Source organism: Haliotis rubra, unplaced genomic scaffold (genome assembly GCF_003918875.1).
Source record: "Haliotis rubra isolate DU_JTF1 unplaced genomic scaffold, ASM391887v1 Scf87, whole genome shotgun sequence".
Classification (NCBI taxonomy): Eukaryota; Metazoa; Mollusca; class Gastropoda; order Lepetellida; family Haliotidae; genus Haliotis; species Haliotis rubra.
The window spans coordinates 683,556-709,817 of NW_025767601.1; the positions used below are offsets into that span (position 1 = coordinate 683,556).

The 26,262-nt window shown below is 38.7% G+C and overlaps 1 protein-coding gene across 1 annotated transcript in view; it reads right to left on the reverse strand.

Annotated features, from left to right (window-relative positions):
- Positions 1-3,831: 3,831 nt before the first annotated feature.
- The window catches only part of LOC124263156 (dorsal-ventral patterning tolloid-like protein 1), a 226,656-nt gene continuing 204,225 nt past the window's right edge, over positions 3,832-26,262 (reverse strand). The window contains 12 exon segments of the mRNA XM_046697723.1: positions 3,832-6,106; positions 14,240-14,353; positions 15,312-15,382; positions 16,462-16,591; positions 17,322-17,495; positions 17,886-18,094; positions 20,305-20,521; positions 21,146-21,178; positions 22,196-22,383; positions 23,596-23,779; positions 24,734-24,772; positions 25,622-25,872. Of these exon segments, the coding sequence (XP_046553679.1) occupies positions 5,853-6,106; positions 14,240-14,353; positions 15,312-15,382; positions 16,462-16,591; positions 17,322-17,495; positions 17,886-18,094; positions 20,305-20,521; positions 21,146-21,178; positions 22,196-22,383; positions 23,596-23,779; positions 24,734-24,772; positions 25,622-25,872 (1,864 nt within the window). The 3' untranslated portion in view covers positions 3,832-5,852.

Here is a 26,262-nt window from a genome sequence, read left to right on the forward strand (position 1 = left end):
ATAAAAGCAAAATGTTGAGTCAAGACATACTAATGTATTCATGATAACATATGAGTTTATGTATGAGACTGACTGTTAGTTCATGTCAGAACACAGTGACAGCAAGTAGTAATGTTATTCCTGAGTGTCATATGTTCATATAAGCAGCTGGGACAACACTCTCAATATTTCATAATGACACTAAGTAAGATTACAATAAGAAAGGAGGCAGTTCAAACGTTGGACAATGGATGACAAACTTTATTCCATCAGTTCTGTGACACCACCTCTCCTGGAACCTTACAGACAGAAAAAACACACCTGTGCATTACCCATAGTACTGTACAACGAATGTTGCCAAGCTATATCTACACTAGGCAACAACCACTGAAACACTTAATCTTTTCCCCTATAATAAAAACATTAGTAAACATATACTATTTTCAACTGGTGTTGTTTCACAGAAGACCCTGAAAAGTCAATTTGATAGGAATTAAGATTATAAATCCAACACTTGAACTGCTCCTTTACTTACTTTGAGTGACACACCATACAGTTGGACCATTAAGCTGTGAATAAGTCTTCAATGAGGATTTCTACACCATGATGTAAAAGACATGCAGGAAGCACATGGACATCCAAGCAGTTGGTCATTAAAGCAAGCTGTTAGTTCTGTTGTCACAGTACCAAGTTTATAACTTCATACACACATACAAGATGAGAGCTTTAGAAAAGGGTGCTTTTTCTACACATATGGCTAAGTGTTTTTCTGTTCAATGTGTTCCAAATACTAAGATGACATGCTGAATTCTTCCAACTACCACATCCCAGTGTTCATGTTCCCTGGTGGTTTACGTATGTTCTCAACACCCCTTACCTACACTGTTAATGTCAATGTAATAGTGACCCACCTTATCAAGCCTATGGAGATGTACATGCATAGTGTACAAAGTAACATGAATGATATTGCTATAAAGGGCCACTACACTTTTCTACAGGGTAATGACACTGTTACAAACAGATTAGGAGCCATAAGTCACTCAACCCCACAGTCCTATATACAGGCAACACAAACTGAGGAAACAAACTATTTTAGATCATTTATGTTACTTCTGTAGACACAAATAATGGAAATATCTCTGCTCTGTTTTTCATATGGAAATTCAACAACTGTAAAGCAATACCTTTCAATGTCACAATGTTTAGACATTACCTACAATAATCATCTCACACAATAAATATTCATGTCAGATTTCTTTGACATTGAAATAAGAATGACTGTGAATTAAATGGTTTGAAATCAAACGTGCAGGAAGTATGCAGACTAATACATTCATTAAAATCACACACTACTAGAATGCTTGACCACATCCCAGTGTATGGCCATGTATGTATGTTTGTGTGTTCTGTACAGTATTTGTGTAATACACATTCATGTCTTTGCTACTACAACATACCTGATTTATATAACCATTCATACATGTGTAATTTGTGTTGGATATATATCTACACATTTGTAATTAATGTACTAGTAAGTGATGCATCTGTCCATTTGTAATATATATTTGTACATAGATAATGCCACATGACACATTGTTTAGCTTCATAGTTCATCCAAAATGTTCAATGATAAAACAAGTTTAAAAAGAAGTTTATTACCCCCAGGATATATGTCCCTATATGAATTCATATAACAACACATTCAAGGAACAATATTTTTGTCAAATAGAAATCAAATCCATAAATTTGGTAAGGGTGTCACAGCCATTCATACCAAATCTACAGCCAATAAAGAAGTGAAAGTGTGGCCTTCTGTTGTGTGGGGTACCTCAATGCCAATACACATAAACAATATGCTTGTAATACAATAAAAAATCCATTTTACTTGTGCTTTAAATCAGACTTGTGCACTGTAGTGTTTGTTCACAATGATGCAATATGTGCGCTTTCATTTTATTCTGATGAATTCTAAAATGCATGATGATGTATCTGTTACAAAGTGCAGGACGTGATGCTTCTTGTTAATGACAAGGACGTTTGTGTGAGGTGAAGCTAGAAGACTTGGGGTGAAATATGATGCATCTTACTTGACATGCACTCATACTGAAACATAAATATGACACAGCTGGAGAAACATACAACCATTTTCCTGTTCTGAAATATTTCAATTCATTGTAAAGCATGTACACTCCTTTGTACACATAATGGTTCAACTGTACATGTCTGTACACATTTTCTGTACACATGAAAAGGGGACATTTGAATCAACACAAAAATGTGGACACAATGATCAATATCACAGCTGATCATACTGGAGTCAGCTGATCACAGTTAAGGAGAACGTCCAGACAGTCATGTAAAGTGTGTATCAACTTCATATAGCCTCCACTCAGGAATACTTTACCTACAGGTTCTCAGACACTAGTGCCATTTGCTGACACATGCCAAACATCTACATATTACATATTCACTGTCTTTGAATCTGCAACATCCATTTTCTTCCATGTCAGTTTCTACATCCACTGGCAACAGAATGTAACGTTCATTTTCTTGTCTCATAACCAAATTAATGTAATGAAAACATCTAGAAAATAGAACACAGCTGTGCATGAAATTAATACAGAAATAGTTCACTTGACCTCACTAAGTACAACCCATATACATAAAACTGTTTTCTTTAGAAGTATTTTCATATATCTGCACAAATATACAAGATTTATTTACAGGGTTTAAGCAAGTAATGCCATGTTTCGGATGGAATATTTTGCTACTGATTCTCTTAGAACATGACTGACATGAAGAATGTAGCTCAGACGAGACTGTAATAATCCAATTCATATACCCACATAATATCACTACAATGCTTGCGAAAACCTTTGTGTTGAATACCACTATTCTCTCTTCCAACCTTGTAGTTTAAATTCTGGAGGAACAAAACAATCTGTGTTTGGAAGAAACAAAGTATGAACAGATATCAGCTGTATAAGTAATTAAAGGTAGACAACTCTCACAGCAATCATATATCATATCGTTTCTTTTGTCGGGCCACAATAACTGAATAATCTGTTTGCATCCACATGTCCTTAGGTTGGGGTCATTTTGTCATTCTGGAACAATCATAATATAGGTTGCCAAGTGGAGCAACAAAGAAAAAGGAGATACTATTATTACAAGTACCAAGTGTTGGTAATTTAAAGCAGAACAAGGATAAACATACAATCAATCAGTCACTTGTACCTTTCATTGCTTTGGTAAGACGAGATAAGTGGTTATTGCCAGACAGTATGTTGTTCCATCTGGCATTGACATGAAAATACATACAGCATTATGAATCAAGTAAAACAATCAGAAGCAACAACTGTAAGCATATTATACACCTATACACAATTATAACAACAGACATGATGCACATGCTTTCTCTATCATATCAGTCTCAATATATCCTCAGCCTCTGAATGAATACATGTATGGCACAGACAGGTGTGAGCTTGTTGTGCATATGAGTCTATCCATTCCTCATTGATGATTTCTGAATCATCCTCGGTACGACGCAGCACACTGATCCTACCACACGTTTCTTTACTGCTGTTTCTTGTGGTTTTCTAATATTGAGCATGCCACCATTATACAGCTGAAATATCGACAGTTGTATGCCCAGGACTCCTCCGTACAATCCATGATCACAACATACAGCAGGCAATTCATGATGCAGCAAGTGGCCAAAACAGCATGTCATGGCCATACACAGGTTAGACAATTCATGAGCAGCTTCAGCCAATGGCCGGACAGCACGTGACAGCCATACACGAGTTAGACAATTCATGAGAAGCTTCAGCCAATGGCCGGACAGCACGTGACAGCCATACACGGGTTAGACAATTCATGAGCAGATTCAGCCAATGGCCGGACAGCACGTGACAGCCATACACAGGTCAGGTAATCCATGTAATAGGGCGTTACACACACACACACACAACAGCCATACATACATCAGGATGGGTTTACTCGTTCCTCCGTGTCTCCTGGGCACTACCTGTGTAGAATGGCCATGATCAACTAAACCTGTCGTACCTGTACTCTGACAGCACAACAATAATACTGTTCCCTGTGTATTGTTAATGTAGATACCAAACATATTTCTACACATCTGCACATACATTACCATGCTCTGTTCTAGCCACAAACTCCAAACACTGGATTCCTCTTACACATATGCATGCACGATAAAATGTCTGTACACTTGGACATCGACGATCAACTAAAACTGTCCAGTGCAATAGTATGAATATTTTTACTGTACACATTTCTTCTGTACATTTCGAACTGTACACAGAAAATATTCAAAACACAATAAACTTTATCCTGTTCATTGCCAGGCATATAATGTAAGCATCTGAATCATTTGTTGTCGGAACTCAACCACCACAGGAAGTACAGTAACAGAAGGTTAAAAGTCTGGACTCGGGTGTCATGGAGGTAAGACTTGATGTATGTACACAGATTCTCAGCTTGTACATGAGGTAACTGTTTGGTACCAACCATCTTGCAGGGGAACATTTCTATACATACCTCTTTTGAAAGATCTTTCACCAAGTTACATTTCAAGATCAAACATGTAGTTATTTCAGTCATGTGGTACTGCCATTTGAAGGTTGGCTGATGTCGTCATCTTCCTTTGGCTGAAGTTTGTAAAACATCTCAGACATACTTCTGTTGCAAGTACACAAAATATGCCCTGATGTCTGAATGTCAATATGCACAGTATGAAGCATGTAAACAGTTGTTCTGGAGATGTTCTGAACAGTTGATGTTAGGGAAGTTGAGTACAATGACAAACGTATAGACTTCATTCCTCAGGAGTAGATCTCTCTCTCTCAGGAGTAGATCATGTGCTTGTCATCATGAGGTTGGTTAGGTGGACCAAGGGCTGGTATACAGGTCATTTATCGCTGGTACACAGGTTAACACAGAGGGCTTCATCCAGTATTAAACAAGAAGATGCATTTCAATAGAATACACATCCATTCAAGTCATCCATCATAAATACTCAGACTAATATGTGTCTCAGAGTCAAGAGGGTCTGTCATAAAGTGGAGTACCAATGAATGCAATAGAGGACATGAACATGTATATAAAATGTCCAGGTCCATTTCAAAGTATAAGGATGTTCACTCCATGTTGAAGAAGCTGAGATCATAATGAACTATGTGAAGCTAAGCAATGTCAACTTATCTGAGGGTTTGCTTGAAACACCACAGCCAATGTGGTTGTGATAATGTATTGAGTGTAGGATAATGTTCCTGATGTTGCAGACATTACACATGGAACCATTCAAATACAGGCTGGACATAGTACAGTGCAAATTAAGTACTTGGGATAGTGGAAAGAAAATGGTACTGTCCTTTGTATGAATAAAAAAATCTCCAGTATTCTACAAGCACTCTATTCTAATCTGTACACATTTTAATGAAAGTTTTCTGATGTTCTTTCATGTTTAACTCAATACATTGGACTTCAAAAGGTAATATGAGCTCTTCAATCAGAAACACATCCTTCTCCCTCAGAAGGTGACATCTAGTTCTCCCTTGATTACTTCTTCAGATATGGCATGTCGCTTCTTTGAAGACTTTCGACAGCATGCCACACAAAGCTTTAGTTGCCCCACGGTTATGACTTCAGAATACTGTGTACTCCAAGTATACTGCTGATGTGCACAAAGGGGACTCCAAGTATACTGCAATGGTACTGCACAAGTATACTCCAAACATACGCCAACTCTTACACAGAAGCGGTGGTGCCCAGTTGTACTTAATTGCTTGCTGCCTGTGTTTAACATATAATTTGAATCCTATATACACTAGAACAAGCCTCCATCATACCATAGAGACCTTCTGACACCGTGGACTCTCTTGAGTCTTCTCCTCCATTAGGAGTCTGTCTGTTGTGTTGCAGCCTGTGGGAGCAGACACATATCTTACTTCTACATGATCATGATCAGGAGGAGTCCTTTCTGAGCGAAATTTCCGTCGGTGGTAAAATCCACATATTAAAAGGATAATGCAGAAAAATGAAGATATGGATGTTCCTATGGCTATGTGAAGAATCTGCACCCCTGCTGTAGTGGGACCTGCAATTGGTACAGATGTTGTGGTCAGTACTGGTCATGTGGCATACAATGAATAAAAACAAAATGAAATTTCAGCATTCATTCAATATTAAAATACTATTCACATTATAAAATAACTGCAATTAAACATGTACATTACACAAAATTATATAATAATTTGAACTTGCTTGTATTTACTGATGTTCAACAAACTTAAGAAGAAGTATAGAATATGTACAATTTAGTTGTGTGCAATAAGGTAAACACATATATCACAAATGGTCCAAGTATAGCCTATGGACCCAAAAAGTAACACCTGTAAGAACAATCTGAAAATAGGATGTGAAATCTGTGAAAGGAATTTTGGTTTTGCTGAAAACAAAGCCATGCATTAGAAGATATTGCATATCCTCCATCATAGATGTTCCAACAATCAACCTGCTATCTACCAGTATGACACAGATCAGTTCACAATTTAAGTGACAAGGTATTTGATTTTGAGGAAAACTTCATGCAAATAATAATGTCACTTTGACACTACAAGTAGGAACCTCTTAGAATTATCCTAACTGACTATTGAATGGTGTTAAAGCTGTAGTCAACAATATTCCAGCTATGTGTAGGCAGCCTGTAAACACCCCAGATTGTCAGGACAGCACCACCACAGGTCCATGCCATTAGGGTGTCATTACACACCGCCAGTCATATCACCAGAACCATCACATTCAAATTAGTCTCCTCTCACCATCAGTGATAGGTTGCTGAGATTCTAACCCAGGAATCAGACATCATGCCCAGTTAATTGATAATAAAAAGAATTTGGGTGTTGCATTTTAGAATTTATTTGTCTCTTGCTGGAACATATATCATGGTAATTTCACAATCATGGAGATCATATTTAGGAGTTAGGTTTACAGGCAGTCAGTTCATACCCAGTCACATTCCTGCAGACCGTTAACCTAAACTACACATGCAACTTGCTCCAGATAATCATGATCATTTTCATCGAATGTAAACGAGAATATATCATGGATAATGGTCATCCAAAGTGGTGGGACAAAAGTGTGCATTTGATCTTATACTAAGATGAGATGCGAACATTTAATGCTGCAGAGATGAGATGCCAACAATGTATGTATGTATTGCATTAGATGTGTAGATGAAATAGTTCAGCTAGTGAGAGATAGAACGTTTAATGCTGCAGTGCATGCTACAACCAGAGCAGCTAGTGGTGACTAATGCTGCACCAGACACAAGAGGTCTGCAGTGTATACTACAACCAGAGCAGCTAGTGGTGACTAATGCTAGGTCTGCAGTGTGCTACAACCAGCAGCTGGTGGTGACTAATGCTGCACCAGACACAAGAGGTCTGCAGTGTATACTACAACCAGAGCAGCTAGTGGTGACTAATGCTGCACCAGACACAAGAGGTCTGCAGTGTATACTACAACCAGAGCAGCTGGTGGTGACTAATGCTGCACCAGACACAAGAGGTCTGCAGTGTATACTACAACCAGAGCAGCTGGTGGTGACTAATGCTGCACCAGACACAAGAGGTCTGCAGTGTATACTACAACCAGAGCAGCTGGTGGTGACTAATGCTGCACCAGCACCAGACACAAGAGGTCTGCAGTCTGTATACTACAACCAGAGCAGCTGCAGTGGTGACTAATGCTGCACCAGCACACACAAGAGGTCTGCAGTGTATACTACAACCAGAGCAGCTGGTGGTGACTAATGCTGCACCAGACACCAGACACAAAGAGTGGTGGTCTGCAGACACAAGAGGTCTGCAGTGTATACTACAACCAGAGCAGCTAGTGGTGACTAATGCTGCACCAGACACAAGAGGTCTGCAGTGTATACTACAACCAGAGCAGCTGGTGGTGACTAATGCTGCACCAGACACAAGAGGTCTGCAGTGTATACTACAACCAGAGCAGCTGGTGGTGACTAATGCTGCACCAGACACAAGAGGTCTGCAGTGTATACTACAACCAGAGCAGCTAGTGGTGACTAATGCTGCACCAGACACAAGAGGTCTGCAGTGTATACTACAACCAGAGCAGCTAGTGGTGACTAATGCTGCACCAGACACAAGAGGTCTGCAGTGTATACTACAACCAGAGCAGCTAGTGGTGACTAATGCTGCACCAGACACAAGAGGTCTGCAGTGTATACTACAACCAGAGCAGCTAGTGGTGACTAATGCTGCACCAGGCACAAGAGGTCTGCAGTGTATACTACAACCAGAGCAGCTAGTGGTGACTAATGCTGCACCAGGCACAAGAGGTCTGCAGTGTATACTACAACCAGAGCAGCTGGTGGTGACTAATGCTGCACCAGACACAAGAGGTCTGCAGTGTATACTACAACCAGAGCAGCTAGTGGTGACTAATGCTGCACCAGACACAAGAGGTCTGCAGTGTATACTACAACCAGAGCAGCTAGTGGTGACTAATGCTGCACCAGACACAAGAGGTCTGCAGTGTATACTACAACCAGAGCAGCTAGTGGTGACTAATGCTGCACCAGACACAAGAGGTCTGCAGTGTATACTACAACCAGAGCAGCTAGTGGTGACTAATGCTGCACCAGACACAAGAGGTCTGCAAGTAGCTTGTCACACCCAGCAAGATCATGCTTCAGTATTGGGCTCTGGCCATGTTGGCTGAGTCATCATCACTTATTGTTTTGGTTTAAACAGGCAAATTGTGAACAAATATGCCCATTAACAGACCAGAGCTTGAACTGCAGTTGTATTAAACCAGCATCAACCCAGTTTCAGGGTACAAGTTTATACAGGACCTTCTCAGTGACACTGAAGCTACTTCATTTGTATGACAAAGTTGAGGTCCAATAACGCTCGAAATGTAATGGTATTATTTTAAATGATGCAAGTTCAATATAATTTAATACACCAATAAAAATGTTAAACATTTTGACTGAACACATGTTATTTCAGCATGCAAGGACTATGACAAAACTCTTAAGCCCAAGGGAGTGGGGCAAACATCATGGTAGTATACTGCTGAAGCTTCTCCAGCCGTCAACGAGGGAACAGGCTACCAGGGTGCTGACAATTGTTGAAATACACCTCTACCCAGCTAAAGCATGATGTACTAAAAGAACTGTCTCTGTTTGCTTCACAACATCCACAGATACCATTAGTTATTGAAGTGTTTTGATCTGGGAACTGTATTTCAAAAGTTTTATCGAATTATTTACTTTTGAACTGAAGATCATTTCTTCTCCTCTTCCCTGAAGTGTAATTCTTTGTGTAACCAGAAGCAGCACAATGTGCAGTGAACTAAGTATTTTGGTGAAGTCAGCAATGGTTCAGCTGTATAATGACAGCCTGTCAAAAATTAATCTGAGTAAGAAAAACTATCAACTGTTTTTTTGTTTAATACTGCCATCAGTAATATGTAGTCCCTGAATAATTGATTGTAGTACTCAATAATCCATTGACAGACATCATGAGCACCTATCTACACAATTGGGATAAGATGACATGCATCAACCAAGTCAGCAAGCCAAACCATCCAATCTTGTGAATCACCTCCTGATTCAAGCATGGATTGCTGAAGACTGATTCCAACCCAGACCTACATAGGGAAACTATCCACTGAGGTACAATGACGCTATCATCATGGTGACCACTTCACCCTTACACCTTTGCTATTAGATAAGCACTGGATTCTAGGGTCCAGGCTAACCCATGATTGCCCACAAAGGATAACATTGTCCAAAATGATGTTTCTACCATAACAATTCACATGCAACGACTTTTGATTTGAACATTTCTTAAATCATAACAGTGTTTTTTGAAACCTTAAAATGGATAAAAGCTGTTGTTATGAACAGCAGGATGTGAAAATTTCATATTAAATCACTTGTTCAGGTTTAACTGACTGAGTTTGGTTTTACGCCGCTTTTAGCAATATTCCAGCAACATCACGGCGGGGGACACAAGATATGGGCTTCACACATTGTACCCATGTGGGGATTTGAAACCGGGTTTTCGGCGTGACGAGCCAACGCTTTAACCATTAGGCTACCCCACCGCCCCTGTTCAGGTTTAACTTGCATAAGACATAGGAAACATTCTTTCAAATAATTAAATTTCATTCTTTCTATAATATATACTACATTTACAGCTGGTTTCCATTGTATCAAGTATGCAGAGAAATAACACCACAGACTGTCATGGCATGAGGGGGGCGCCATGTAGCTTCACTTAATTTAATCATGGTCAGGTGGTTATTGGCTCCCTTTCTTTTATGTTTTAAGAGAAAAACTTGTGTTTCTACCTGCTTCTTGTTTACCGAGTAATATACCATCATTTGCTGTGCTGACTGTCATTGTTGCACGGTCACAGGACATCTGTGATAACTATAGGCACACGACTTCAGTGCCCACAAAACTCTAACTTAACCTGTCCAGTCCTCAACATACACATGAATTAAGCCCTCGCAAAGCATCTAAATTTACATTCCATGTAATTTTTCAACAATTGTCAAATTATTCATTGTTTATTTCAGAGAGTTTTGAAGGATTTGAACAGGAGGGAGAGCAGGGCAGATAGAGATAAGATTACATACCATGGGCCCCGTCACGGTTCAATATATATACCGTGCCTGATTAATGGAAAACAAAATGCATTGGTGGATCAGCATGCACATATACACACTAACTCGGACGCATACTTTGATTCCCTGCACCGCAACGCTGACTGCCATGGCTGCCGGCACCCAACTAGCGGCATGAGTTTGTCTTGCATAACGGATTGCATGTAGTACTGAAGTACCATCTGGCACATCTGGTACTAATTCACTGTGTGTCACACTATCAATGACATTTTACTGTATTGCACTGTATGTGATAAATGAGATATATCACATATAGAATATATGATGAGGTAACTGATTACAAAAGATATATTTGTCATAACTGTTATTTGTTAAAAAGTCAATATAGATATGATGTTGACTGCTGATTAATTATTTGTTCAAGACTGAATGGAATGTAATGTATTGTTAGCTTGAAGAATAATACCAAAATATCTCTTATCTGAAGATTGGCTTACTCATAGACTCAAAAAGTACATTATATATTCAAACTGTTTCTGATTTACATCAAGTTACCAATAGTTTATATATCTCTATATCTCTCGTCCACAAGAAAAAATATATTATTCAGACAAACTGTGATTCACATAAAGTTTTGGTGTTAATGAATAAGAACGGTCAATAAATATTACAAAATCAGTTCATTAAGACATCAAATTTACTTCGACGTTTTACTTATTGTTTACAAAGGTTTAAACTGTGACAGAATTCCAGAACCACCTTTCTAGGATCTAGTATTACTCTTGTATACTCCAAGGTCACATTAACTAATCTCCATAAAAAATTGACTCCTTAAAGGTTTATTTCTCTGAGTCCAGATTTCAGTGTTCCTATGCCAATACAAACACAGCGGCCATGTTGGGTGGTGCTGCTGCCAGTCAGCGCCACAGTGGGAAACAGTATGCCTGTTCCACCTACCTCAATGTAAAATAAAATGTGTGAGAAAAAAGGAGTGACATGTCACACTGAACACAATGATGACGTGGAAACTCAACATTGATGGTGCTCCGCCTATATCCATGGAAGAAAGGAAAACAAAATAATACAAATTGGATAGGAAAATACAAGTGCCCATCAGTTTCAATAACTGCAAATGGAAGTATCCTGTTAGTTCTACTAATATTGATGCTGTGCACAACCGGTGTCTAAATTCTAAACTGTATTACACATATCTTTGTTTCTTTCTTTAAACAGTTTGACAAATAACACCCAATCAAAGATATAACGCAGTTGGCACTGGCCAAGGAACTGAAGGTTAGACTTTATAACCCAATGTGCATTAAAATACTACTCCCCTACCAACCTATTGGTACCCTTTCTATCCTACCAAGTGTTTTGGGCATACAACAGAACAGTTAGAAGATTGATCAGTCTGGAAAATAATGGCGGTATCTTTCTCAATAGTTTCCACATTCATATCAGTGTCATGATAAATATTAAACCATTAACAGTTACCATTGGCATACAGTAAAATATTAGACAGATACTTTCAAACCTACTTCCAGGTCAATGACACTGCTATTAGATGTCCTCAATGAGTGAGTGAGTGAGTTTAGGTTTACGTCGCTTTTAGCAATATTCCAGCAATATCACGACGGGGGACACCAGAAATGCGCTTCACACATTGTACCCATATGGGGAATCGAACCCAGGTCTTCACTGTGATGAGCGAGCGCTTTAAGGAGAGGACACCTAGGAAATCAGATGTTCCCTATCACCATACACTGTTTGATAAGTTAAATTATGTATTATGAAATATATTTTTTACCAACATGATCTGATAGTGCACTTCTATTTTCATCCCCAAATTAAACAAAACATAATATTCTGAGCTGAACAACATAATATGCATAACGAGCTGAAACAAAGAAGAAAAGGTGAGCATCAACTATACCCTGTGCAGAACAACATTACTCCATGTACAGGAACACAAACTGGCAGAGGCAAAGCAAACACTGCTCAAAAATGACACCCTACTTTAAGTTACAATACATACAATAATATTTTGTCACTAAATAATATCACATATGTGCAGTTGTAATGTTTCAACTATTAAAAATATCAAAGGCAAAGCTTATATAACAGTTGACTAAGAACATGGGTCTTCTCAGAAATGTTAAAAAAACAACCAAATGGTCGTATTCTCATTCACGAAAACATGTTTTTCCAAAACAAATGGTGAAATCCATACATCATTCCCGCGGTCAGATTTAGGTGTATATGGGTATGGAAAGGCTTTATAACTGGCCATTTACCCAGCAGAAAAGCACCATATTTCCTTTCTGTAGTGATACATTCATTTAGTTTTATTACCAGTGTTTCATGACAGATACTGGAATCTGCTTATGTGGGTCAAAGAGATTGATTGGTTTCTGGTGTTTACAATTAAAATTTATCAACAAAGGAATCAAACCTACTGCACAATATCTTAGCATTTCTTACTTTCTTTTCATCATAATCAAAAAGCATTTTCAGTTCCCCTAAAGAAGAGATTGGTAACATCACACCTACATCAAGGTTGTATTGTCTCTGCATTATTTGCTCCAAACACTTCATTCTATTATTGAATGGACACAGTGCATTTCAGGTCTAGTCCCCTGAGTTCTTCAATCTTGGTACAATACTGATACAAAATAGTGTATCAACTGTTATATTTGACGTCCTATGTTAGATCTAATTTACCTCTGCATCTTACTGAAGCACATGATACAGTATTAATACAAGTGCCGATCCAACATTCAGTGCACTGTGTGTCTAGTTAGTCGTCATGAATCCATCCAGAATGGAGCTCGCAAAATGCGTCAAATGATCAGATCCTGGCATAAACGTTTACATGTGCAAAATTGTATCTTCAACTGAATGTCAGCTACATACATAATACTGACCATTCAATCCTTTCTAAGTTGTGTACAAATAGCACCTCTGACTCAATATACATCTAGGTGTGGTTACCAAACCAACTATCATGTGACTCTACCATGATGGCTACTGCTACTCTGGCCCATGTATTCATGTAATGGACTCCCATAACTAGGTTGCAATAAGATACTCAGTTCTGCTGAAGGGGTCGTTGTCGGCACAGGTACTACAGATATGTACCCCAGGTACGTTTATGTATACAGACATATACCCTAAACAAAGACAAACTACAGAAGCATACCCGGTACCCTAAATGACGGACGAGTCCATATTCTGCAACCCCAAACCAAAAGCGTATGTAATTGTTCCAGTTCAGTTGATTGCGAGTGGTGTACGTTGTGCACCGTGAAATATTCGTTACTATGTATGCTCTTATTTAACGCAATCAAATGCATCTAATACAACAGTATGACAGTTCCGATCAAGAAAACTCCACAATGCAGAATGGAATCGTCCAAGGGTACGTTTCTGTATTCAGTTTTTGGCTAGGGTACATATCTGTATACAGAAACGTACCTGGGGTACACATCTGTAGTACCCGTGCCGACAACGACCCCTTCAGCCTCAGTTCTTGGTGGAAGGGAGACAACTCCTTTCAACTTACATTCAGCTGTCTCATCCGATTCATCACTTCGGCCACAGTTAGGTAAATCATTGCATTTCAGTTCAGATGATATGCAGTAGTTGTTTTTAGCACACTTAAAACCAAAGCAGGTCTCTGAAACAGAATATTTCAAAACTTGATATCTGAACACATAAAGTCAGCATTGTATAAATATAATATACTGATCATAAAAACTTAAGCAACCCCATATGTACATGTTGATTTCTTCGTAGGTAATTAGATTGGAACCCAATGCGTTTGCACATGAAAATATACATGGAAACTTCACTCAAACACATCCAACAAAATGAGCCCAGATACCATGTTGCAAATGGTACTTCACGTTCCGTAACGTCTGAAAATTATGGGGTTGCTTGACTATATACATATCCTTATGTATCTTGTAAGGAGGAGTGGGGATACAGTTTAAGTGTGAGGGAGTGCTGATTGGGTAAATATGTGTTGTCCAGTGTGCAAAAGGTCACATTTAACTATGAAAGTTGGATTTTATAGTTTCTGATGGAAGAGCTCATTTACTGGATCTCCATTTCATTACCTGTCTTCTTTAGTCATTTGAAAAACATGAGACAGCTTTGATAAGATGGCATGTTCAGACAGTTAATCATTTTAAGAAGCATTGCTAAGGATATTTAAAACAAAAAATATTAGTACTGCACGACTGTTCCACCCTCATATTGCTGGTACATGTACATACAGTTGTTCTGATTGTGTTATATATGCTTCAGTGAGCCCTATACCAGATTGGACAGAAAACAAGATTTGCAAGAACGTTTAACTTATCATCTCTACTAAACAAAAACCCAAATCAAGAATTCAGTTTTCTTTCACAATATAGATAATTATATCTTTACATAAGTATTGTTACATCTTTAGTTCATGAAGATCTAATTGCTTGGCTGAAATGCCCAAATTTAGACCAAAGCCCATTACAGTGAATTCTGCATAATGTTTGTTGCATCTATTAACAACTGACTGATCTGGGACATGACACTTTAACCTACAACTTGACAAATTAATATTGTCTTCACAAACACTTGATGTTAACACCTACCATCTTCACTGACTTCTGTCCATGATAACTTGAATCCTTTACCACCAAGTGACCGAAATGATGTCACAAATCTGGAACAGGTTAAGTCCAGGTGAACGTTGTGTAAATGAAATATTGCTATCATAAATAGAGATTCTTATACAAGAATGTGTGTCATTCAATGAGTGTCAGAGTGAGGGTAATGTATGAACTCTTACACAAGTTTCATTAAAACAGTGAGACACAGGAATTGAACAGTTTTACCCATTATTCCTGTAGAGGTGAGGTGAAATTGGGTTTTACGTCGTGCTTGAGAATATTTCGCTCATATGATGACGTGAATGCATGTGTATGTGTATGTGCGGTTGCTTGTACTAGCCCAGACTGAAGCTGGTTTTATAGTGCTAGCCCACTGAGATACCATGCCGCAGGAAGCAGTCCTTGTTGTACCCATTAATGCCGAGCGCCAGGCAGGGACCAACAAGTACCATATTTTAACGTCTTTTGGTATGACGCAGTCGGGGATCGAACCCGCAACCTTCCGCTCTCCGGGCAGACGCTCTAACCACTACACCACGGAGGCGGTCATTATTCCTATAGAGAAATGCACTGATCAAAACGGCTGTCTTATGAAACAGCAATTCTCAACAACATCAACAACCTTCAGCTGTTACATTCGTGGTAGGGTGACTTTAATATTTGCACTGCCGCATGTACGATTTTTATGAACTTGCTTTTTCCTATAAATGGTAATAAACAACAATACATAATCATACTAATGACAATATAAATACCATTATTCATAATCAAATAGAACTGAATGAAATAATATATAGCAATGATGTTGTAAAACCAAAAACTGCAAAATCCTATACAAGGTCTTAAGCATAACCTTGAACATTTCAGCCATCTCAAGGCTCAAAATACAGAAACCCCAAATGGTACATCATGTAACCATGACAACCTTTACACTGACAAATCATGGATCAAAATCAGAGAAACTTGGGTTTTTATGCATATCAGCTGATCATGTTCAAAACCAAGGGACACTACTCTGTCAATGACAGGGATAAGCAATGATTCTGAAATCATGATGCTGCAGTTAACTGTGCCATCAAACCTGGATCATCCTTACTGATCCTTAAATCAGCAATGTGAAGTAAACGCTTACGTTATTCTGAACGTGTCTCCTGTAGAAAGGAAAGCTATTTTCGAGTTCATTGAGCCACACAACACTTCGACAGGCTGCGCGGAGTTGACATCACCGTATATTCTCATCACAGAATTCTGGCAGCCTGTTTCTGAAACATAGCGTCAAATTTCTTCATTTGCTATCAAGGAGCAAGCTTCAATCCATGTAGATTGATTTTCTAACTGAACTTATTGAGGGCAAAGAAACAGGATCATACGTGAGTGAGATTATGGTGAAAGGTGTGTCAGACTCAATGGATACACAATGTGTACATTCACAATATACATCTGTACATGAGTACACTCCAAATGTCTATAAAATCTGAACAGTTTAACCTATCAGCAAATATAACATCATGTGAAAGCAGACTTATGTTTCAACAGATAAGGAGCCACCAGGCTCTGTAGCATTTCTGGAATATTTGCATTCCAAAGTTCACATAAAGTGCAGATTTGAAACATGACTATCAAAGTTCCTTTGATTATCGTATATGCCATATTTCAATTAATCAATTCTGATGAATTCATGAATGTCATGCACTTACTGCAGTGCATATCAATATCATGATGAGTGAGTGAGTGAGTGAATGAGTTTAGTTATATTCCAGCTATATGGTGTAAATAATCGAGTCAGGACCAGACAATCCTGTGATCAACAGCATGAGGATCAATCTATGCAATTGAGATATGATGACATTTGTCAACCAAGTGAGCGAGCCTGACCACCCATCATAATAGTCGCCTCTTACAACAAACATGGCTTGCTGAAGATCAATTCTAACCTATATCTTCCTGAGTAATGACAAGCTTAAAATGAGAGAAGAATTCAGGTATACTTACGTTTCATCATTCCTTCTAACTGGAAGGTGGCTGTTTCTATAAGTATTTTATTGGTAGGTTTACTGGCTCTGATAGTCCACTGGCAAAATGTCCTTGACTTGTATTTTCGGGGATAGTCAGGACTTTTTATTATTCCTCCGGAACCCTGACTGTTGATTACATGTTCTCCACATTCTGAAACAGGATGATAGACAGGTAACAGAAGACAACACTCACCAGTAGAAACCACCAGAAGTCCTTCTTGACTGTATGGTAGATGATTGAGCTGACATTTGATAGTTTGGCTGGCTGGACCAAAAAATCCATTTGCTAGCCCAGGAGAAATGATTCAAACATCCTACAATACCTAACAATACCATAAACACAATTACACAGGCTAATCACCTGACCCTTGAAGCACAGACCCATCATGCAATGACCTACTACAAGTGTCAAGGTTATGAGTTTCAGCTGAAGGCTGATAAGCAGTGAAAAAATAAACACTTGAAACTCCAATCATTCGCTGACAGAAACTATCTAACTGTGATGTATTCATCTAACATTCAGTTCCACACATAAACCTACTTCCATATATCTCATCCTTTGTCTGGAAGTAGTATCTGGCCTTGAAGCCCATCTTGGTAATGGACTTGTTGGAATGGAAGACAATCTTCACGACCCTTGATGATGTATAAGGGCCGGGAGCTATTTCACCACAGTGCCTCTCTACAAGTGAGAAATTATTTTTCGTATGTCCCTCTTCAAGAATCTCCAGGTAGTCCCTGCCCAGGCACCTGCAATGTATCAACAGAGGAACTGAAGGTTGTGGCATCAGGCGATAACATTTATTTGCCAGTATTCTTAATACATCATTTGTTTACTGCTAAATTGACTAAATTGATAAACAGAGTTGTGTACCTATGCTAGGAGCTATGGATCCACACAGTGGAGTTAGTAATTTAGTACAACTTGATGCTTCACAAATTGATATAATAGGAATCTGAAATGACCATCCATGCATCTTGCATCCATGACCACATGCTTGTTTGTTTTTCTGGTTCTGTATGCATAAATTCAATTGGAAAAGTCAAAATCAAACAAACCTCTTGTAAGCATTTAAACGACATGAAAAACAGAATTGCATTTCTATTCAAACTCAGTATTATTGCATTAACCTTACAGAAAATTAGGTAAATCTTGTCAGAAGAAAAACAACAGTATATCTGCAGTAAATAATAACTGAACCACCATAGCTGAGATGCCAAAATCTCAATTTCTTTGACAATTCTCATTGTGACCTATTCGAGTCAACTTTCAATACTTATGCATATTTTACTTATTTGGTTTACAGACCATCAACCCATAATACGGAACAAAGTCCCCCAAGCCCGTTAACCTTTTTCAGCTGTTATATGGCAGTGTAAGATCAATACATAACACAGTATTGACAGGAAGATTTAAACAGATCAATATTGCATGGAACGAACAACACTTTCACCCTATCATCCCCAAATCAGATTTTCTTCCCTTCACCAATCCAGTAATTCATATAAATTGTTTTCAAATTCTTGGAAGTAACCCTTTGACTTAACATTCAAAAAATGTGTTTTCACTTTTCCTGTTTTTATTTCACTTGAAAGACGATTTTGTTTCAAAGATCACTTAAGAAAACAGACCCTGGAGATATTTTCACTTCTGTTTTTATTTCACTTGAAAGACCATTTTGTTTGTGAGACCTCTTAAGAAAATAGAGCTGACAATTTTGGAAAATAATTTGCAAACCAAGTAAATAAAATGTATAAAAAAGTAACATGGCACTTAGTTTACGTGGGTATGTAGTAAGCAGTTTAAATTGTTCAACAGATAATAAGACAGAAACACAGCAGCTAAACACAAGTTGCTGGAAACATTGAGACAGCAGTACACTTTAATGGAAAATATGAAGTCATAATCTGGACAAACTTGTGTGCTACGTTCAGCTCCCTAAGTCTGTCAATTTTAAGAACAAACAATGCAGTTTCAAAGAATTGTCAACATTTTTTAATACTGGAAAAATACGGAACGGAATGGAACGTAACTTATGTGTTGAATACAACAAATGATAAAACAAATACCATATTTCATTGCATTTTCTACAAAACCATTAGCCATAAAGATGGTTTTTATGGCTGACCTACAGAGTATCAGATCTAGACTCCTTGATCACTTCCAGATTCAGAATTGGTGGGTACAAGGATGGGAGGTTTCTGCACTGGTTCGGGTGTTTCGTCGGAGATTACAGTGAGGGGGAATTCATTTTCAGAGAATTTTGTGGAATTGTAAAAATATCAATTGGTAAATACATGCATTAAAAATAAGAACATATATAGTGAACTCAACAACTACAACCACCAGATTTCATGACAATTTAAATGACACTGGTTGAGTGTGGCTAATGGTGATACAAAGCTTCAGCCTTCAGTACTGTTGAAATACAAAGATCAAATCAAAGTCAAAGCAAAGTGTGCTATACGCTGAGTACTTGTTGGTCCCTGCCTGGCGCTCGGCATTATAGGGTACAACCAGGACTGGTCGGCTCGGAGTCAGTATACTGTGTCTGAGTGGGGTATTCATGCTTCACTGCGGCATGGTATCTCAGTGAGCTAGCACTATAAAACCAGCTTAAGTCTGGGCTAGAACAAGCAGCCGCACATACACATACACACGCATGCACGCCGTGATATGAGCGAAATATTCTCAAGCACGACGTTAAACCCAATTTCACCTCACCTCACCTCACGCTATACGCTGAACCAGACTAAAAACTACACAAGTCTAAAATGAATATGGATACCATGGGGGCCATATTGAAAACCAGATTGTCGGGTGTCACAAATACGTGAAGTTTCCCATTCATTGTTGTAGTGGTTTCTGAGATGTTATTGAATGACAACAAACAGATATATGGAAACTTGACTTTCAGTCAGGGGGGAAGAAAACCGACATGATTAGAAAGAGTACACACCCCATCTGATTTGGTTGTCTTGCATCTAGATCAAATGAGTCGAATGATATGAGAACAATGACATCATGACCGGGTCGGAAGATGTATTCACAGGTGAGATCAGTAGGGTAGTTGCCTGGATGACGAGGCGTATTGAACGTCCCAGACTGCCCACTGGTGTCATCATACAAGAACTTGCACTGGCCTTCTGAGATCGGAGTCCCCGGGATTGCATAATCTGGAATAAACAGAAAACATTACCCTGAAGATGACAACTACTGTAAATACACAAAATGTTGAGACGTCAGTTGTTACACCTGACCAAAATATGTGGTGTTGGCTTTAAAGCTGAGAAAAACTTGTGTAAAACTAGTGTTTATCCATGGCACAAAGGTATCTAATTTCAGTGATTGAACATGTTTGAAATAGTTTATGTAGTGATTAGAGCAAGATGTTGTGTTGTAACATGTCACATTTGGTATTACACTTCCCAGTAAAGTGAAAATTATAGTACTTCTTGAGCTGAGTCAAATCCGGGACATTTGGAAACCATGGAGGTTGAGTTGGTTATATCACTGACATTGTGTGCTGGTGATTAGGTGCTTCTCTCTGAAAGTGTGGGTTCAAATCCCAGATGGGACTCATTCCCCCAAAGTATTAGAATCGGTACACTGCTGAGAAAGTGTAATCCCAAATATTGTATATGACCACTTTTTAAATGGAATTGTGAATTATGGGAGGGAATGTGTGCCTCCATGTCAAACTCTCAGTATCACATACACAACACTTGAGGATTGATTAAAGATGGAGGGTTTGTATTTGTTATCTAGAGCTGCAGAATTGTACAAGAGTGTAGACTGACCCTCTGAGATCTGGGTCCCTGGGATTGAATAATCTGGAATAAAAAGAAGAAATTATTCTGAAGATGACAACTAAGTGTTAATTACACTGAAAGTAGAGAAGTCTACAGTCAACTCTTGTTTGGTGCACCTGATCATCAGGACAGAGCAATGGAAAACTATACTCTGGTCAAGAAGAGGAACAAACTTTATGGATTGATAACAGTGTTAGCATCTACACTGAAACGTCACATCTATGGCAATAAAAAAATTGTCAATCCATAAAATTTGTTCGTTTTCATCATACCAGCTTTTAATGCTTAAAGAAGTTATACACTGGCCGTGGTACAATATAGAATCATTCCAGACTACTGGCTAACCATTAATGTATTTACTGGTCCTTGATTCACATCCTGGAGACACTTTGATGGATTACTGGTTCTCACTGCAGGGCTGACTGATCAGCCTATCAAGTATACAAATTATGAACAAGAATTTAACTTACAAATGATCAACTGAAGAGCTGCAAATTTTGGCTATGTTTTCAAGAAGGCTAAAATGTATTTACTTCAGCCATTCATATGATCAATGACAGGTTGTTGGGGATAAAACGTTGGATTACTCAGAAGGAAGTCATCTGTGTAAATACACAATTTGGACCCTTTAATTGCACCAAAACAAGAGTTGACTGTTTGACATTTGCCATGAACACTGAATGGGCATTGAACAGGCAACATCACATTTCCAAGTTTCTATATTTTCTTATTTCTATTTTGTAAAACAAACCAAATCTTCAATGAATTGTTTTCATGACCTGAAATTTCAGTCATTACAAACTTGTACAAACCTGATTCAACTTTATTCAATCCTCCAATGTTAAGTATTAGGTATCAAAAAAATATATATTGACCAAATCTGACCCTAAGCACTCCCATTCAAACAGCCAGAGATATTCCAAACATGTTCAATCATTCCAGTCTACGCCTGGACTAACACAGATGACCATGCACATGGATTTGGTTGTCTATAGAAAGTTTTGTCATGTAGGTGTCTTCCACCACGATATTGCTTACCTGTAATAAACTTGTACTTGGCCATGAAGCGCCCGCCTTGGACCGCCCCTCGAGTGTCGAGGGTCAGGACCAGACGAGGACCTTGACTTGTTAGAGGTGGCGGTCTCAGTGTCCCACAGAATTTCTCCTTCACAGTTCCATCCTTGAGGCGACTGTCCTCATTGAGACCAACGTAGCCCAGTGCACAACTGAAACATTATTTACAGTCCAGTGTATTGTCATTAGAACAACTGGTTGAATTATAAGTGTACTGAGAGTGATTTACAGTCACTACTTTCCAGCTGTGTCCCACATGTCTCTACTGTGTACCATGATGACAACTGTTTGACATCACCACCAGTAATCCAGACATATCCCACAGTCTGTTCCTGGCAAACCTGACATCACCACCATATTTAACATAATAATGAGCATTGCTAAGCACTTTGGGTTACCTGGCTGGATACATTTTACGTAGGAGACAGTTTGACAAGTCACCGCTGACTTCCTGCGTGGTACGTGCCACATTGATTGCAAAACAAAATGTTGGCAATTAATTGTCAAATATGACTTCAATGAGTCAATAACGCGGGTCTTGGGGTCAATGGATGACAAGGCTGTAATCTGTTCGTGATTGCTGAGAAATATGTGAAATTGGTGCTATCGCGGTAGGCGTGAAGGGATGACTGTATATCCCACTATTCTAAGATGCCTAGCTGTTAGAACAATCCACAAAAAAATACATTATCAGACAATAAAGGTATAGTTTTTTGATGACGTAACAATTGAATGACATTATCCTGTCACTGCGCCATTCTAGTGTGCCCCCTCATAATCGAACCATTTTACATTACGTCACAATGTAAGCGACGTCATGATGCATGTCAGTTGTCATCGCCTCGTACGACCTCCTACAGTAATCTACTCCTTTGCATCCTGTTTCTTGGTTTGCAGTTGCTTCACGCAGCTAACATCACTGGTGGAAACATTACGTTTATGTTTTATGACGGTTAAAATGTGTCAATTTCGACTCACAAGTTTTCAGTGACACGGTAACATTCGCAATGTTTACATTCCCACAATGCAATCGTGGAATGTCGCTTGACTACTCAGCTTCATCTGGATGTACTGATCTAAACTTACGTTGGTAGTAGAAATGCGACGTTCATATTGCCCCATATTGTTTACATTAATGACAGATGTAATTAAAATAATTCAGAGAAGATATTTAATCCGAACGTAAACCGTCATCAAATTGTTATCATTTGTTTTTTTCTGGTAACGTTCGTCTGCCACAATCTGTATATAATACACAACAGAGATACAGGATAAAGAGACAAGAGACTGTATCACTTATGTCTTTCCCACTCATCAAGTCCAGGCTCCAGTTAAAGAATGTGGCATCCATTTCATCAACTTACTAAGGCATATTCCCTGGAATGTCGAAATCAAAGAATATTATCCTTGCTTTCTCCAGATGCTGTCTGTCCATGAGGCCATCCAGGTAGTACCGACAGGTGATGTTTTGTGGAAAGGAGACGGGGTAATTAGGGGACTTTATTGTGCCATTGGTCTCTTGCTTACTCATTATTCGTTGGTCACATTCTGCAATGAAATAAAAACCATGTGAATGAAATCACAACAGCAACTTACATATTGTCTTTGGAATGGAAGAAACTGCCAAATTACTTTTAAACATTGATGAATAACATATCTCACAGAACGAAGAATCTTTCACATTCTGATACTAGACTTGTATATAACGTTCTTGGTCAGAGAGACTATCCATACCAATGTAACAGTATTTTCTCATACACAGAGAGGGGGAGAAATGATGAAACAAGCATAGTTAATTTCTCATCCTTTTCAGATATTTCTATAAGACAAAACACTATCTTTTCACAATCACCAAACATTGTTATTGAAAAATACATTCCAGCACTCATGAGCTTCGTCTACATCTGTGGTATCTTATATCTGCTTTCAGGGCCAGTCCCTGTCAGCTGTGATATTTTGAGCATATCAGCCCATACAAAACTGAAATTCTTGGCTTTTGTGATAACTTAACATAGAAATACATTTTAGATAATAGGTGATGGTCAATCTACCAATGAAATATCAATATTCTTAAAAAGGAACTATCCACAATTTGTAAGTCTAAAAACTTGTATCATGATTTATTAAATAAACGTTTTCTAAAATTATGTTCAGTGTATATCAGTACTACAGTCAGCATTTTCCAGCCATAATACAGTCTGCAGATGATTGTGTCTTGGTTACATAAACCAAAGGTTAATAGCATGATCAACATCTTATGCTGTCAGGTCATGATGACACACAATCAGCCATGTTACCCCACCCAGTTCCATAAAACAACTGTTGTGCTTAGACAGTCACAACTCTCATACTTTAACATAGACCAACGACAATCCTGGAACTAAGATGACTCTAGGAACAGGTTCGAGCTCCACACTGTAGAGGTAATTACACCAAGCATGCAGTACAGGGTTCGAACTCAGAATCCCTTCCATGTTGCACCATCAACACACTGCCACATACCTGTTCCTATTAAGTGTTCCGCATCAGGGAGTATAAAGTCTGAAATAGAAATGTGTTTTCTTCTGCAATTTGGCAAATATAGAAAATTGTCATACTTGACAAAGTAATGAACAAGAATAACATTAAAAACATTAATCCTGTCTTATTCAATTTGCTATGAGTAGATGAGGTGAGTTGAAATTGATTTTAACGTCATGCTTGAGAATATTTTGCTCATATGACGACGTGCATGCGTGTGTATGTGTATGTGCGGCTGCTTGTACTAGCCCAGACTTAAGCTGGTTTTATAGTGCTAGCCCACTGAGATACAATGCCCCAGTGAAGCATGAATACCCCAATCAGACACAGATACTGACTCCAAGCCGACCCATTAATACCGAGTGCCAGGCAGGGACCAACAAGTACCATATTTTAACGTCTTTTGGTATGACGCTGTCGGGGATCGAACCCGCGACCTTCCGCTCTCCGGGCGGACGCTCTAACCACTACACCACAGAGGCGGTCTGCTATGAGTAAGTGATGAGTGGTAACAAACACTAACTCTCATACTGATTACATGTTGGTTAGCACCATACAATCAGCAGTATGCCAGCCATTTGATGGAGGTATGTCATTAACCAACCAAACAATCCAGTGATTGACGTAGTGAGCCAGGATGATGTTAGGGTACAATAACATGCAATCAACCAAGTCTGACCCCCAAACCCCAATCCATTCAATTGCCTATTACAGGAATCACAGGTGCATATGGACCAATACTGACACACAGTTTACCCCAGGGACTCCGATATTACAGTGTATAGCCAAGTTTACCTCCTACAGATTATATGTACAAATTCTGTACATTATGGCAGATGTATATACACAGTTCTACTTTGGTATACTTACCTAACTTCACAATCTGATCACTGAATTTATATGTTATGTTAAATCCTTTTCTTGGTACTGTGAAATCACCACTGTTTTCAAGAGGCTGCTTATCGAACAACACCCTCCCCTGACTTGTAAGAAACTCTATGTGCAATGCTTCTCCAGATGAGAACAGGATAGTTGTGTTGTCATAGTTGCCACAGAATGTGCCTATTACAGGGGCATCGTTTGTGTATCCATCATAGATCTTCACATAATCATATGGACAACTGGAACAAGAAATGTACATCTTCACACATGATGCCACAGCAGCGTAAACATATAGATATCTTTCACCTGAAATAGTAGGGCATCGATCCAACGCTATCGGGATATGATGATATGTGTTAACCAAGTCAGCGAGCCTGACCACCCGATCCCGTTAGTCGCCTCTTACGACAAGCATGGGTTACTGAAGATCGATTCTAACCTAGATCTTCACAGGTTTCATCAGTAGAGATGCTGATACATACAAAGAATCATTTGAAAACATCAAGATTTCTAGTCATCCATAATAGAAGTTTGAAGAACGTAAAGACTTCTTCTGTGGCCAAAACCTAAATATTACACATACTAAGCTAACACCTAATGTCAGTTAAATAGTGAATTATGTAGACTAG